Genomic DNA, 15565 nt, shown 5'->3' on the forward strand with positions numbered 1-15565 from the left:
CACACGGAGTCGTCACCAGGCATTAACTGTACCCTTTTTAATTGTTTTGTTAAAAATGTCGTCGAGACACCATGAATACAAGTACTGCAGTTACAGCCATACAAAAAAAGCAATACAAATTAAGCAGCTGAATACAAAAATACCTTGAAATACATGAACACCACAATGGAACTCGGAGCACTAAATCCCAATCGTGTAGGCGTGGAAAAAAATTAAATAAAAACCTTTTTTTTTTCCGTATTAGACAATGTAGTTTTCTCCACTTCGAACAGTTACTTTTGCTAGTTATGTACTTCACAATTTCTTCTATGTACAGCATAGAATAAAATACTTTTAAAAGATATGACATTTTTCATCCTCAATATGTGATATAGTCTCTTTTACACTAATATTGACTGCAGGAATAAAAACTGTCCGTGTCTTACATCAACTCATTGGAAAAGGAGGAGCGACGCTTTCCTTTGAATTCATTTCCGTGAGGTTTTCCATCAGTTCAGGGGTTTGGCAGTCCTGGAACGGCATCTCTCCCGGGAATTCATGTACATAATATTGCTTGGATCTATACAAATGTGGCAATCGGATCTAAGTGGTGGTTGGGAAAGAGGCAGCTCACACATATACAGCTCTGGGAATTTTCCATGACTTATTTACAATGAAAGTGCTTTTCTCAGCTCTAACACGATCCGGGGGGATTGGTTTCCTTTCTACAGGTCAATTATTAGTCTCCCTGAAATTGGAAAGAAAAAGGATTCTCTAGAAAATACCACAGCTTTGCAAACACTCGAGCGTACTGGAGAACTGCGTGTGGTTCGGAGATTAGCAGCTGAAAAGTGGTGGGAATTATAATTTAAAAATAAATAAAGCCAAAAGAGGTAACCCAGGTACAAAACAGCAGAGAACTGCAATACCCACAACGGTAAAAAGACTCCAAAGCCGTCTGCTAACAAAACGGGGAAGCAGTTGGATCGAAAGTCTTGAAAACATCTTTTAAGGATTTATCATCCGACTCTCCGTTGGGATCGCTCTCCGGGGCCTGCGTTACCTGTCCGGGCTGCCTCACCTGCCTGGGGTCGCTGTACTGTGGCCGGATTAATCCCGACAGAGCCTGGATTGGGAGATTATGGACGGCAGGGGCAGCGCTGGAGTGTTTAGCCTGAGATTTACTGGTGCTGTTTGCCTTGTCTGAAGCAGCTTCTGCTGATCCTTCCGTGGGCTTTTCCACGTTGGAGGCAGCCTTCTGCTGGGACGCATCTTCCGCAAGACTCGGCTCATTTTTACTGGAATTTTTCAAAATGCTTTTTTTCTGGTTCTCTCCGTTCTCTCCCGAACTGGCCGGAGCCGTGTCCGAGGATGAGCTGTGATCCCTGGGATCGTACAGACTGATCCCGCTCAGGATGGAGCCGGGAGTTCCCAGCCTAACACCACTGGATGATAATTTGGGCGCATAGGGAGGCAGAGCATCGGGGTCGGATTTCGGAGTCGTGGCTTCTGAGGGCTGGGATGAGCTGGCAGCAGCTCTGGCAAGCCGGGGGTCGAACTTGGGAGGGTGAGAATCCTTCCCGACTCCGTGGTGAGTGTCTGCACTCGACAGTCTGTGGAGTCTGGGATCAACGTTCTTTTGCAAGCGAGGATCGCCCAGTTTGCTGGAGCTACTGGCATGGGAATCTGTGGATGGATCCAAGTAGCCACCCCGGCCCACGAGGCTGTTTTTGGCCTTGGCAGCGAGCCGGGGATCAGCTGGCATCGCGTTGGGGTGCGGATCGTTCTTCAAATTCCGCAGTTTATTCAGTCTCTGGTCAGCAATGAGTGGAGGGAGAGGTAAATTGATGGAAGAGACGGGGTCGGGTTTAGGCAGAGGGATTGGGAGCAAGTCCTCGGGGGCCCACACAATGTGCTTGGCAAAGTTGGGTTTCATCAGGGTCACATCCATCTTAATGTGGCTGAACTGCCGCAGCTGGGAGCGGGGATCCCGTAACGTGACGCCCGGCAGAGGTTCCAAGGGGATGAGGAAAGCTCGTTCCCTCAGCTCCCTCTCTGAGTCCTCCTCGTCATCATCCAGCCCTTTCTGCTTGACCTTGACTCCGGCGTGGGCGTGGTGCAAATCCAGCTTGGCCCCGGCCAGGGAGGGGCCGGGATGGCCGCCCTCGCTGACCTTGTGCATCCGCGGATCGCGGGCCAGCCGGGGATCCAGGGACGCCGACTCCGAAGGCTTCCTGGGGTTGGGCCTTGGAGAGGCCCGGAGTCTCGGGTCAGCAGCCTGAGGCCCCACACCTTTGTCTTTTGCCAGCCTGGGATCCGTAGGCATCCCGAGCATGTGCTGCTCCGTGGAATGTTGTTGCCGATTCCTAAAGTTTTCGCTTTGTTTCTTTAAGGTTTTGAGGATTGATTTAACACTGCTCCCCTCTTCCTCCTCGCTACTGGAATACCAGTTGACATTGTCATCTAAAAATCAAAGAAATGCCACAAAATTTAGATTATTCCAGCAAAAAATGCTTAGAGAATTCAACACTCCCTAATGGGAAACTCCTCAGTAAAGTCGCACTGAAAAGATCTGATATTAAATCACCCCCAGTGTCATAAAAATCACAACCTCAAATGACCAAAATCCGTTTAGTCAAAGAAATGCCGTAACACAAAAACCTGGAGGTAGTGGAGACAGAATGCAACACAGGCTGGGAGTGTCTCCATATCCATCAATATTAATTTGGGAAAGTAACCTGCTTTCAAACAATCCCTATCAGTACCAGTACAAAAACCGTATCTAAAATCTGAGTCTTGATAGGAGAAGGAAAAGTAAAATGGCCCCTTGCAGTGGTCTTCAATCCAGGTACATTACGAATTTGCTGCTTTACTTAATCCAAATCCCAAAATTTGTAGGAGAGGTTGAGATTCAGGAAGAGAAGAAATTACAGTATTTTATTTTAAAGGATATCAGAGAAGGCTCTAGAGGTAACAGATCAAGAGGTGCAACTGAAGAAACAGGATCAAGGATGCACTTCCAGTCCTGGCAGCGAGAAACCTCTCTGGACCAACATGGGATTTTCCAAAGTAATTATCAACCAAAGGACCTTTCAAAAGTGCAACTAGATCCAAAAATTATTCCTTAGAGCCAGGATGGACTGAACCTACACTAAGATCCTAAAACAAGCTGGGAAGAAGAGCTGAAAATACTGAGCTGCTGCTGCTTCCAGTAACTATTCCCGGTAACTGTAAACAGTGACGTGACGCGAGTCAACGTCAACAGATTTGTTGACCATGGCCATTAACCATGATGAAAATTCCAAGCAAATCCTGCTCACCTTCATCTTTGCTCATGGCCCTCTGGCCCTGGCTGCTGGCAGAGTCTCCATCCCGTTGGTGCTTCTGGCTGAGCCTCACGTACAGGGCCTTCTGCATGGCCGGCAGGAAATCGGGCACGTTGATGCCCTGGTTGTGGCCCATGTGGCCACCCATGCAGTCCGACTCGCTCCCGCCCGGATGTGACTCCGGAGCCATGAGGTGAGCCTGGTGATCCGTGAATTCACCGTGCCATGCTCCATCTGCAGGACAAAACTCCAGTTAGCAGTTATCCTAGAGAAATGCTGACAGCTATAAAAATGGAATCATGGAATGAATTGGATTGGAAAGGAGCTTAAAGAACATCCAGTTCCATGCCATGGCAGGGACACCTTCCCCTATCCCAGGCTGTTCCAAGCCACATCCAACACATCCTGGAACACTTCCAGGGATGGGGCAACCACAGCTTCTCTGGGAAAACTCTGCCAGGGCCTCCCCACCCTCACAGGGAAGGATTTCCTCCCAATATCTCATTTCACCCTAAAGCATAACATTACTTCACAACACAACTGAACAGCACCAACTGAGAAAGCCAGAACACTGAAGACATTCCAGGAAGTTTCTATCCAAAGTTCATCCAGAAGATGTCCTTACCTCCAGAATTATTGGCTGGCTGGAAGTTGTGTACAGCTTGGTGGGAATAATAGTTGTCATAGAAGTCAGCCGGGTTCTGCATGGGCTCGTACTCGCCGGGCATCTGCTGGTACTGTGGCCCCGGGGGGCAGTGATTGTCCCTTGGCATGTTCACCATGTGTCCCTGCACTCCAGGGGAATTGTAGGAGCCTCCCATCCCCGGCGGGGTGAGAGGTGGCCCACCCTGCTGCCCCTGCATGGGCATTCCAGTCTGGTTCTGCGGGCCCATGTATCCCGGGGGAACGCCCTGCATGGGGGGGCTCTGCGGCATTCCCGGCCCTTGGGGGCCTCCGCAGGGATGGTGCCCAGGAGAACCGGGGTGCATCGGGGGCCCGTTGTGTCCTTGGGACATGCCAGGACCTGGCCCTGGACTCGAGCCTGGATTGTACATGTGCTGGGAATGTGGGTCGTTGCCCTGGAACGGCGGCCGTGGGGGCGACGCGCTGTTGTAGAAGGCCGGTGGCCTGGAAGCAGAAGAAAATCAAGGAATCAAATTCTGGACCTACAAACACCAACAGTTGGCTCTCTTCACCCCCTCCCACTTTTATTTGACCTGACATTGGATAAAATTCCCAAAGGAGCATTATTTTCCAACTACACCCATTCCACATTCCTTAACTTGGCCAGTACTGCATTTTTTCCAATATTTGTTCATCTCCATCAGTTTTGCCCAAGAAAAAGCCAACTACAAAAAGACTGGAGCAGGGAACAAACTGCTCCACCTGCAGATGGAGATGCAAACCAAGAGTCAACTTCTGGAATGTCAGGCCTACATTCCTTTCTATGGAAAATACAAAATAATCCTGGTATCAATTATCTGGCAGATCCTCAACTTAGCTGAGAATCCCGACAGGAACAATGATTAAAGATTAAATGGTAAATATCCAGGAGAGTTCTCCCCAGAATTCCGACACTTACTTCTTCCCAATTTTGTGTGCCAAATCCACAGTGGGCTTCACAACGATTTCAAAAAGAGATGGGATTTTCTTATAATCTCCTGAAGGATCTTGGTAATTTTCCATGTCGGACTCGGAGAAGGGATATTGCTCCGGGGGGGTTGGCAGGAGTCCGACCCCCGGCGGGGGTTTGGGAAGGGGAACGATGCCCCGCTTCCGGAGCTCCTCCAGCTCCTTCTCATCTTCATTTTGGGGTTCCTCCTCATTATTCAAAACCTGGAACAAAGCCATGTGGCAAGCATTTAATCAGTTTTCCAGTATTCCAGTTCAATTTAGTCTTGTGCTTTTTATTGAAATATTATTTCCATATTTAATTAAACAATTTTCCTATTACTTGCTACAATACTGCTGGATATTGACATCCAACTCAAAGGAATTCTAACCCCATTTTTGGGAGTTGTTTTCCAGGACACCAAATCCCAGCAAAGAAAATCTTCTCTCTTCCAGGAAGGAACAATTTCCCACAAGTCCACCTCCTTCAAACAGGAGTGAAAGGAGTTATTCCAGGATTCCTCAAGTTTTTAGTGTTGGATTCATACCCTTTTCCTTTTAAGGCCTGGTGGGCAGTGACTGGAGAGGGAATATCCCTATAAACCAGAGCTCAGGGTTTCCCAGAGCACATGGAAAAGGCTCCTCCATCCCTTCCCCACTCTGAGTACAGCAATCCCGATATTCCCGGTATCCGGATCGCTCACCTTATCCAGCAGCTCCTTGGTTTCTGCAGTCAGGGGCGCGTGAGAGAATTTGCATTTATCTCCTTGATAACACTTTGCTCCTGTGTGGTAGAACTTGCACGGGAATTCATGTGAGGAAGGAATTAAGGATTTCTAACAGTTCGGGAAGGTTCTAAAATCCAGCTGGCAGCTATCCCTCAATTCTTCATCAGGAATTCATTGTTATGGTAGGAATTTTGGAAGCTAACAACCAACTCGCCTCTTACTTCCATTTAAAATCCTCCTAAAAATGACATTTCTGTGGCCTTCAGATTGAATTTTCCGATTGTGATTAAAAAGGGAAAGGTCTCAATTCCAGAAGAAAACACCAGGAACAGATCAGGGGTTTAAGAGTGTGGATAAATGTATCTAAAATTCCAGGGATTTTATTTTTGAAAATGTTACAAATCAGTAAATTTTTCTTTTTTCCTCTGAAGTATTTGAGAAAAAGAATCTTGTAATTATCTACACAGTAGATGGTGGAGTCTCTTAAAAAACATTCACTTTTAGAAATCATTTCTATCAAAATAAATAGAAATAAAATAATAGAAATTAACATTTCAGGTGCATTTAGAAATACTTTTAAAGGATATTGTGCAAATAAATGCAGTTCTCTCCTTTGGTGCAGTAACCCTGGATGTAAAACTTACAGATTTCCTTTTTCTTTTCAATCTCTGCATCATGATCAAATTTACACTGTTCTCCCTATAAATAAAGTGGGAAAAAAAAAAACAAGGAAAAACCATTATCCATCTGAAATGCTGAGTAATCTAATTCTATAGTAAAAAGAACATCCTCCTCAGCTGAATTTAAATTTTTCATCTTAACCAACATTCAATTCCATTATAAGCAATAAAAACTGTAAATAGAGGGGGTCTGGACATAGAGAAAATTCCTGGATTGGAATTGGAATGGTGACAAAAAACAATCCATGTTCTCTGCCTTCACCTAGGAATTTGTATTAAAAAGGCATTGAAATAATATTTTACTGAATTACTTTAATATATTCTGTTATTCTTTAGGATTATTTTGCTGGATGGGGGCTTGGGTATTTTTTTAGGATTTGTTTTCCTGAAAAAGACACCAAGTGCTCTTTCAGTCCCTTCTAAAACTGAAGGTGGCAGCAAATAGTCATCTGAGCCAGAGGTATTGAAAGGCAGCAAGAAACACAACATTCCACTTTTATTTCTACCATTTGGGTAAGAAACAGAAAATTCCACTGCTAAATCCCAAGGAACCAAATAAAAGTGAGAAGCATTCAGTGGTTGTGTTTTCTACCAATCCCACTTTTTAAAGTTTAGCACCACAAAGCCATTCCTTCAAAGTTCCCAAATCAGTAGGAAATAATTCAATATATTCAGGAATTGTTGCCTATTTAGATTCCAGACTTGTGAGAAATGATGTCATTAATACATTATCATTCTCAGGGCAAGTTTAGGATGTTTTTATTAATAAAAATAACAATTTTTATTCAAATTTAAATCAAAGTGTGTAACAGAAGGGGATGTTTTTCCACAAATAATTTCATCTAGAAATCCTCAGCACATCAGAAATCAAAATATTGAGTTTCAACACCCAAGTTTGATAAAAATTTATTTTAAAAACGAATTAAACTTACCTTAATGCACCTCCCTTCGAGGAAGTATTTACAGATCTGTTTGCCCTTGTGCTCCACCGTGTGCTGGTTGATGAACTCCTGGCTCATATTAACCCATTTCTTCACTGGTTTGCCATCCTGGGAAAAAAAAATCCACGTTTTATCAGCTCCTTTTTGGAGCACTGGTGACGCAGGCATTGGGAATAAGGACTGGAATTGCAGGTACCTCATGGAAGCCATCGGATCCTTTATTGCCACCTCTGCCCCTGCCGCGATCTTTGCGCTTCAGTTTCTTTTGCATTCCACGCCCTCTTCCAACATTGTAGTTGTTCCCTCGTTGGGAAATGCCTGGAAAACAGGAATAACCTCTTAAAAGGATCACAGAAATTAAGGGAAAATGATTCTTTCATTGCATCAAAGAGAGACAAATGGAATAAATTAAATCCCTCCCTTTCTACTGTTGGAAATGTTATTTCTGACCAGCCAGAATATCCCAGGAAAACCATCCATGGCAGCTTCCCTCATCCAGGTCTCCACCCCGAAATTGCCACCAAAACTCCCCTTACCTTTCTGGATCCCTTTCATGCCCTGTTTCTTCACTGGTTCCTTTGGGAATGGAGGTCCCAAATCCCCACTGGAAGTCTCTTTAGCTTGTCTGTACTGTTTCAGCTGGTCAGCAAAATCCTCATCCTTTTCCTCCTCGTTGTAATTGCCAAAGTTTTCATCGCTGTAGTGACTGTAGTTGTCATATTCCTTACTTTTGACATTTTTTTTATGCTGCATTTTCTGGGAACTCATGTAATTCCCGGACACGTGTCCATGCTGTAAGGAAAGGGATTGCATTAGGAAGCAATTCCATATTTCCAAGCCCCACCCCTCCAAACTGCTCTAAAAATCTATTTATGGGGCTGTTTTATCATCACCAGATTTGCCCCAAAAAAACCATCAATAATACAGGGAAAATCAGTTATTCAGGAAAAATTAATAATTTTAATTCACCAACTGAGAAAAGCCAGGAAAATTTAGGTCCCAAAAAGCAGAATTAACTTTAGATACTGAAAAGTGGCTTTTCAAGAGTTTTTTCCTTTGAGTCCAGCCTAAATCCAGTGCAGGCAATAAAAAGATTCCTTAATAATAAAGATTCCTTAATTCCTGTTGCCTGATGGAGGAAAAATTGGTATCAGGCTTATTTTCTACCACAGATCCTGCTTTACACCTGGGAATCTCCTCAGGGAGATGAGAACTGGATGTGCTTTCAGAAATCCGGGAGAACAGGCACAGGGATGGAGCCAAACTTCCAAGCCCACACTGTTTATATTTGTATTTTTGGAATATCCCCTCAATAAAGAAATGAGGAATGAGTTTGAAACTTCCTACCTGACTGAAGGAGGAATCATAATCCCTGTAGGAAGAGCTGCTGCTTTTTTTGTGGGGCCTTTCCGTGCGCTCCATGTCGGAGTCGTGGCTGTAGTCGGAACTGTCATCGCTGGAAGGGGAGTTATGCTAGAAAACAGAACAAAAAAGCTGGGAATTTTGGGGAAATCATCTTCTTTCCACAAAAGTGATAAATTTACATTGTACATCTTATCCTAAAAACTTCCAAATCCCTCTGGTTCAGCTTCCAAGACCTGGGCTTAACTCTGAATATTTAAGAGCAGTTTAAGTCTTAATGGTAATAAAACCATTTTAATTCCTTCACCAGTTTCTTGGATCTTTGTCCTGGACACCCATGAATCAAATCAGCACTTCCAAAATGTTGGGTTTTTTCCTAACCTTATGCTTGTCCCGTCTTCTCCGTTTGGATTTTTTCTTTTCCTTCTCTTTTTTGCGTTTTTTCCGGGATTTCCGGTGGCCTTTCTCGTTTTTCTGTTTGTCCTCCCCTTTGGAGCCGTGTTCCTTCACGTCCTCGTAGGCTGCATCATCTATTTCCCCATCTTCCAGCTCTCCATCTTCCCTGCAAGAGGGATACCAGGAAGACAATAAAATTCCATGTTATCATCCAGCTCACCTGTCACTGGAAAAAAAAACAAGTTATGAAGTCTGAAGCAACCCCAAGCTGTGATTTTTGGGATAAATGGATATGCCAGGGAGAAGACATGACTGCTGTATGACCTGGAATTTCTTGGAATTACATTAATGAAATAAAACTGGAACATTAATATCCCTGAAACACCTGCAGCTATCCCAAAAATCCAATTACGTTTTGACAATATCAGTTAAATTCATTCCCTCAAGGATCAATTAAAATATCCTCTTCCATAAAATACCTACAGAAAATGCTCCTTGGGAACAAAGTCGTTCCCATGACCCAGTTCCTATGGGAATTACACTCATGGATTTCCACTTTTGGGATGCATCCAGGACTGGAATAACTTTCCAGGTAAACCAGTCTCAGTAATACGATCCCTTGGATTGCATGGCAGAGGGAAGATTACAAAAACCATCTAATCTCTTAAAGTCCTTCCACAACATCCAAGCATTTTCCAAGGACTGAGCTTCAAGAATGTAAAAAAAAAGGGAGGGGGAGGAAGGAAAAAGAATGAAAAAAATAAAAATCCAACAACTGGATAAATATGGATTGAAAATATAATGGTCAAATATACCATTTCTTGGAAAGTTAGTTATTTTTCAAGAAGTGTCAAGGCAGGAATGCTCTTCTGGTTTGGCTGCTTTTATTCCCATTTAAATCCCAAACTGGAGCTGCGCACCAGGAAGGGAGAGCAGAACCTCCCTGTCACGAGTTCCCCGTTCTCCCACAACCTCCAGATACTTGGAGCTAGATGGGTATGTGAAAACAATCCCAGAAAACATTCCCACTGCCTGAGTGGATTCCTAGAGCATCTCTCCAATGAATCAGAAAGGCCCAGGAGCCAAATGATCTTCTAGGGAAAAGCAACTTGATGAAATCCCCGGGCAGCTCCACAAATACTTGGGAAGGGAGAATCAAAAAAAAAATCCAATTCTGGTATTTTAATTTCATTTCTAACCTTCAAACCTGGATTTTAGCTCCCCTTCCTTGACCTTATTTCAGGTCATCCTTAAAAATAGAATTCCTTACGCCCAAAGAAGATTTACTCCAGAAGCTCCTTAAGCCCAAGATCCAAACCCTGGGTGCATTTTCTGAAATATTCTGGCAATCTTTACCCTCAAACATTATTGAGGTTTTTAAATTTTCATTCCTCATCATTTCATTTAAAAATTATTTTACTTTGGGTTAAAATTCCCTGATGGCTAAAATTCCCCAAATTTTGATACTAAAGTGCTGCTTAAGAAATTAGGAATTAAGAAGGAAAATAATTCCAAATAACAGATAATTTTCACTGGGAAAATCAAATAAAAGCAGAGGGTGGCTGGGAGCAGTAAAAAGTGAAAGTAAATTAATTTCAAGCTATTTTTTGGGAAACCAGGCATTGATTTGTGTGTAAATAAACTTGCCTCCAACTTATTCTTTACCCTGCCATGGATTTACCCACACAGAACCAAGAAATCCTCACAAAATCCTTGCAGGAAAAATCTTTCCAGGACCCCTGTGCTGAAGGCTCAGACCCTTCATCATCAAAATATTGTCAACAACTAAATTAACTGAATTATTTAGTTAGGAATTAACTAAAACTAATTAAAGAACATTCCTGTCTTGAGAAAACTGCATTAAAACAACCTTCCAAATTAGAATATTCAAAGTGTGGACAGACAGGGGTTTTTTAAATTATTTTTTACTAAATAATTTCTTTATCATTCAACAGATCAGCTCAAATCAAACTACTAACAGAATTCCTGCTGCACAAATTGATTGGGAATGATGAGGTTGCCAGTATGGGCGTTCCCTGCAGTGAACTGGTTTTACTGGTCCTACATTTGCACACCCGATGTAACACAAAATCTTTGGAGTCGGGCCTTTTTTGAAGGGAATGAACTCATTTTACAGAGCTAAAGTTTTAGGAAAAGTACAAGTTATGATCTCCCAGGTCGTGTGTATTGTTGCTCTTCACCTCATAAATTAAAACATTATAAAGCAACACTTGTAAATTAAAATTAATTAGGCTGTTAGGTGGCACTTATTGGCTCTATTTCACAATTACCAGCGTCACAACTGGTTGTACTGGTGGGAACAGCTGGTGAGAGGATGAGAACTCCAAGCTGGAAAAACTCTGCTCCCAGCACTACCCGGAGTCACTCGGGCTTGTCCTCAAGGATTTGAGAACTCCAGATATTTTCACTCCCTGAAACAGTGAAAAGTCACAGCCTGATTGCAGGAACTCCACAGCACAGCTCTGCCCCAGCTCCAGAGAGCCCAGTGGATTCCTGGTGTGCACTCAGCTTGGAAAACAGAGCATGACACAACTTCCACCCTTGCCCAAGGACAAGCAGGAAGGGCAAAACAAGAGCCGGGAGCTCTGGGCTCTGCCTTGAACCTGCACTAAAGCCCAGGCCCATTTTAGGGATCACTTCCCAAGGACAACCAGGAAGTGGAAAACAAGCACCAGCAGCTCTGGGCTCTGCCCTGACCCTTGCACTAAATCCCAGGAGCTTTTGCCAAGGACAAGCAGAAAGGGGAAAACAAGCACCAGAAGCTCTGGGCTCTGCCCTGACCCTTGCACCAAACCCGAGGAGCATTTTGGGGCCACTTCCCAATTTATAACACAGAACTCGGGACTCTTTTCTCCAACAACAGTTTTGCATTTACCCACAAGCCTTTTGTTTTTTTTCTGTTTGTTTGGTTTTTTTTTCCCAGTGTTTCCCTGTCCTCTGAAGTACCACAAATGGTTGTGGAGCTGTGTGGGGGGAGGCCAAGCTCTGGGAATGCCAAAACCTCGGCGTTTTTAACTCCTGCAGCTTTGTCAGGAGTGCTCAGGGCAGATGTAGGCTCAAGCACTGGTAACTGCCACCCTGGCACAGTATTTTTGGAACTAGTTAGGAAGGCCAGAGCTGCCTGGAGAAAGGATTTGAATTTCCAGCAGCTGCAGGAGAGAAAAGGAGGGAGGGAAGGAGGGAGGGAGCAACAGAGGTCCTTTCACCAGGAACAGGACTCTGGGTTTCTGCGCATGGGGATTGAGAGGTGGCAAAGATAACGTCAGTCAGCCCTTAATCTGCATAAAAAAGATCCAGTTAAATGTGTAAGGTGGAATCTGGCAAGAAAATGACGTTAAATATGGCTCTAGTGAGAGATTGTGGTATCAACAAAAACAGCCAAAAATAAAAAACCCGCCCAACTCGGAGCACCCTTTCCTGCCTGAGACAGAGAACAATGGTGACATTCAACAGACACCCCCTGGAAAGTGCAATTTATGGAAAGAATGGCAAACAGCCCCCCTTCCCAGCCAGAATAAATCAATGAAGATGTAAAAACGCATGCATTCCAAAAGGAAAAATTAAAACCTTGCTAAAAAAAAATGCACTTTTAATGCAGTGACACCCCCCCTCCCCAATTTGCATTCCCCACCACCACCACCCCGCTCCAGCCTGAAGGTGACCTGCCCCCCAAAAACATCGTTAACCCCCTCAGGCACATTAACAGAGCATCATCATCATCAGCATCAGCATCATCATCATTACCAGCATCACCCCACTAAGTACCACCATTATGAGAAGCGGAGAGAGAGAAGAATGTTACTCGACCTTTCGTCCCCTGCATGTTGCCTGTCAGAGTCGGGCATGTTTGGGTCAAGAACTGGGTTTGGGGGTTTGGAGAACAGGCTTTCAAAGGCCATTGTGCCTGGCTGTGGTGTGGTGAGGAGGAGGAGGAGGAGGGAGGTGGAGGAAGGCAGGGCCCCGCCGCTGCCCGCGGTGCGGAGCGGCGGGAGGAGGCGGCGGCGGCGGCGGCGCGCACGGCCGCGCTGGGGGCGGCTCGGTGAGGAGGAGGAGGAGGGCCGGGCCCCTCAGTGAGGAGAGATGATGAAGGTTTGCACTCACGGTTACTTAGTGAGACACTAACGGGCACTCAGCGCCCGGGCCCGGCCGCCCCGCGCGGGCGCTGCGGGGAGGCGGCGGCGGCGGCGGCGGCTCGAGCGGCAGCCCCGGGGCACAGGAGAGCGGGAGGACACACACACGGGGGGAGGGAGGTGCTGCTGGCCGGAGATGGCGGCCCTAATTCTTCCTTACAAACATGGCGCCCGCGCGAGGCACTCGCACAAAATGGCGGCGGCGGCTGAGGGAAGAGAAGGAGGAGGAGGAGGAGAACGGCGGCGGCAGCAGCAGCGGCGGCAGCGGCCCCCGGCGCTTTGCCCGCACACGCTCGCTCAGCGCCCGCGGCCCGCACACGCCGCCGCCGCCGCCACAGCGTCTTCAGCGCCCGCCGGGGCCGCGATGTCGTCGCGTCCCCTCACGCCGCCGCCGCCGCCCGCCGCGCTCCTCCTCCTCCTCCGCCACCGCCCTGGGCCCGCCCCCGCGGCGCGCCACCATTGGCCGCGGCCGCCGCGTCTCGCGCGCTCATTGGCCCGTCGCCACGCCCGTCAACCTCGCAGCGACGTCACGCGCTGGCCCCGCCTTCCTCCGCTTCCCCTCGGCCGCCGCCGCCGCCGTGCGCGCGCGAAGGGGGCGGGGCCTCGCCGCGCGTGGTGTCACGTGGCCCACGCCCGTCACGTGGTGGCGGCGTCCCCCCGGGAATGGTGGGGGAAAAGGGGGGAAAAGGGAGGGAAAGGGGGAAAAGGGCGGCGGCTTCCGCCCGGCGAGAACCGGGACGGGCACCGGGAGCGGGAATGGGCCTCCCCTCCCGCCACTGCGTCATGGCCTCCGCCCCCCCCATCCTCACGCGCTGTGGGCAGCGCCCCCTGGCGGCCGGTGCGTGTGAGGGGAAGCGGCCCGTGCGTCATTAATTAATGACGCTCGTAATTAAACCGGGAGTGTGTGGCCCCAGGGCGGGACAGAAGCGGTCCCTGGAGTCGCCGTCGGGGTCAGGGCGTGACAAAAAGCGGGGTAAAGTGGTTCCAAGACAGTCACTTAATAAAAATGTGGTGGGCGAAGGGAAGACGTGTTTGTCAGAGTCACTTCAATGACGTTTAATCAAAACGTTCCCGGGAAAAGTTACATTTTTATCCTGTCCAGGCTGTCTCACTGCCTCTCGGGGCTTTTCAGGACACGGGTCTCGGCTTTTTTTCAGTGCTAGCAACCGAATAAACTTCATAAAAACAAGGCGGAACACTCGCATGGATTCACATGGGTCGCATGGATTCCCATGGGATTCCGAGCGGGAGGAGCCTCAGATCCTTCAGGGAAAAACCATCTCCCTTGGGCCTCACACACCTGAGCGAGGCAAACAGGGCCCAGGGTCCAGATCATCAGGGAAAGCAGGTAAATCCAAGGAAAAGGCTGGAAAACTGCATTCCTACAGGGACGAGCTGGTGGTGGCTGGGGAGATTTATTAGGGCTGCTTAGGGCTAATTAGCCCCATCAGCACAGATGGAGCCCTGGAGCTGGTGCCCACGGGACTCAGCATCATCTCCCCAGGCCATAGGCAAGGGAAAAACGGGATCCTAAATCTGGACTCGAAGGAAGAATCCTAATTTTTTTTTGTTAAATATTCTGGGGTGAGAAATGGTGGTTTTGGGACAGCGCATCTGGGGCCGGCTGTGCCCACCAAAGGGAAGCAGAGGCATTCCTGGTATTTTTTTCAGCTCCCAAATATTATTATCCCCAATGAAAGTTGTATTTCAAGACTGAAAGAGCCTCTCTCTGCAAATTCCAACCTCAGGAAGTCTGAAAGATGCCGGAGCGGCCGCTCTGGGAAGGGAAAAAAACCTCCTTTAGTCAACTGGAATGGCAGCCAGAGGTTGAGAAAGGCAAAGAGCCGAACTTAAACTTTTCCAGGGCTGGAAGGGAGAAACCAGCTCACCCTGGCCTCGGGAATTAGGAAAATGTCAGTTTGGGATCGTGCCGCAAGGAAAAGCCTCCGGAGCGTGGTCCAGGCGCCCGTCTCCAGCTGTGTTATCCGGAGAAAGCAGCAGATGGAAACTATTCTGCCCTGTCAGGAGCTTGTCCTCTCCCAGATTCCTGGTTTTTGCTCCCAGATTTTGTTATCATCCCAAAATAGGGTCATGGCCTGTTGGAGGAGCATGTCCAGCAGGGCTGGGAAGCGGCAGGGAGAGGAGCAGCCGTGCTTCTAGAAAAGCATTTTCTCCTAATTTTTGGGGATATTTTTAAGCACTCTGGAGTTTTCCCTTCCCTCCCCCAGCACAACCCGGGGATACATTTCCCTGCCCAGCTCCACGTCCAGCCGGAGCTCCCGCCAATCCAAACATCCTCCATCTGCCGACAGCAGCCCTGAATGTCCCTTCTTGTTCTGCTGGAGAGATCCAACCCCTTCCCAGGCTCCTATACCCCGCAAAAATCCAGGA

At 47.1% G+C, this 15565-nt stretch overlaps 1 protein-coding gene across 5 annotated transcripts; it reads right to left on the reverse strand.

Moving 5' to 3' along the window:
- Nucleotides 1–22: 22 nt before the first annotated feature.
- Nucleotides 23–13567, reverse strand: ZC3H6 (zinc finger CCCH-type containing 6). 5 transcript variants are annotated; one of them, XM_038131447.1, is made up of 13 exons: nucleotides 13146–13567; nucleotides 11315–11455; nucleotides 9009–9189; nucleotides 8613–8738; nucleotides 7802–8057; nucleotides 7462–7601; nucleotides 7257–7373; nucleotides 6232–6343; nucleotides 5621–5730; nucleotides 4888–5141; nucleotides 3931–4433; nucleotides 3300–3539; nucleotides 23–2442 (listed from the first exon to the last, which is right to left on the reverse strand). In XM_038131447.1, exons 4-13 carry the CDS (start codon nucleotides 8685–8687, stop codon nucleotides 941–943), a joined length of 3309 nt encoding a protein of 1102 aa, XP_037987375.1. In that variant the 5' UTR covers nucleotides 8688–8738; nucleotides 9009–9189; nucleotides 11315–11455; nucleotides 13146–13567; the 3' UTR covers nucleotides 23–940. The 5 variants fall into 5 exon arrangements, with proteins under 5 accessions (XP_037987375.1, XP_037987374.1, XP_037987376.1 ...); XM_038131446.1 differs by lacking the exon at nucleotides 13146–13567 and adding an exon at nucleotides 12852–12981; XM_038131448.1 differs by lacking the exon at nucleotides 11315–11455.
- Between the last annotated feature and the right edge of the window lie 1998 nt (nucleotides 13568–15565).

The sequence above is a fragment of the Motacilla alba genome, chromosome 3, assembly GCF_015832195.1.
Source record: "Motacilla alba alba isolate MOTALB_02 chromosome 3, Motacilla_alba_V1.0_pri, whole genome shotgun sequence".
Taxonomy (NCBI): Eukaryota; Metazoa; Chordata; class Aves; order Passeriformes; family Motacillidae; genus Motacilla; species Motacilla alba.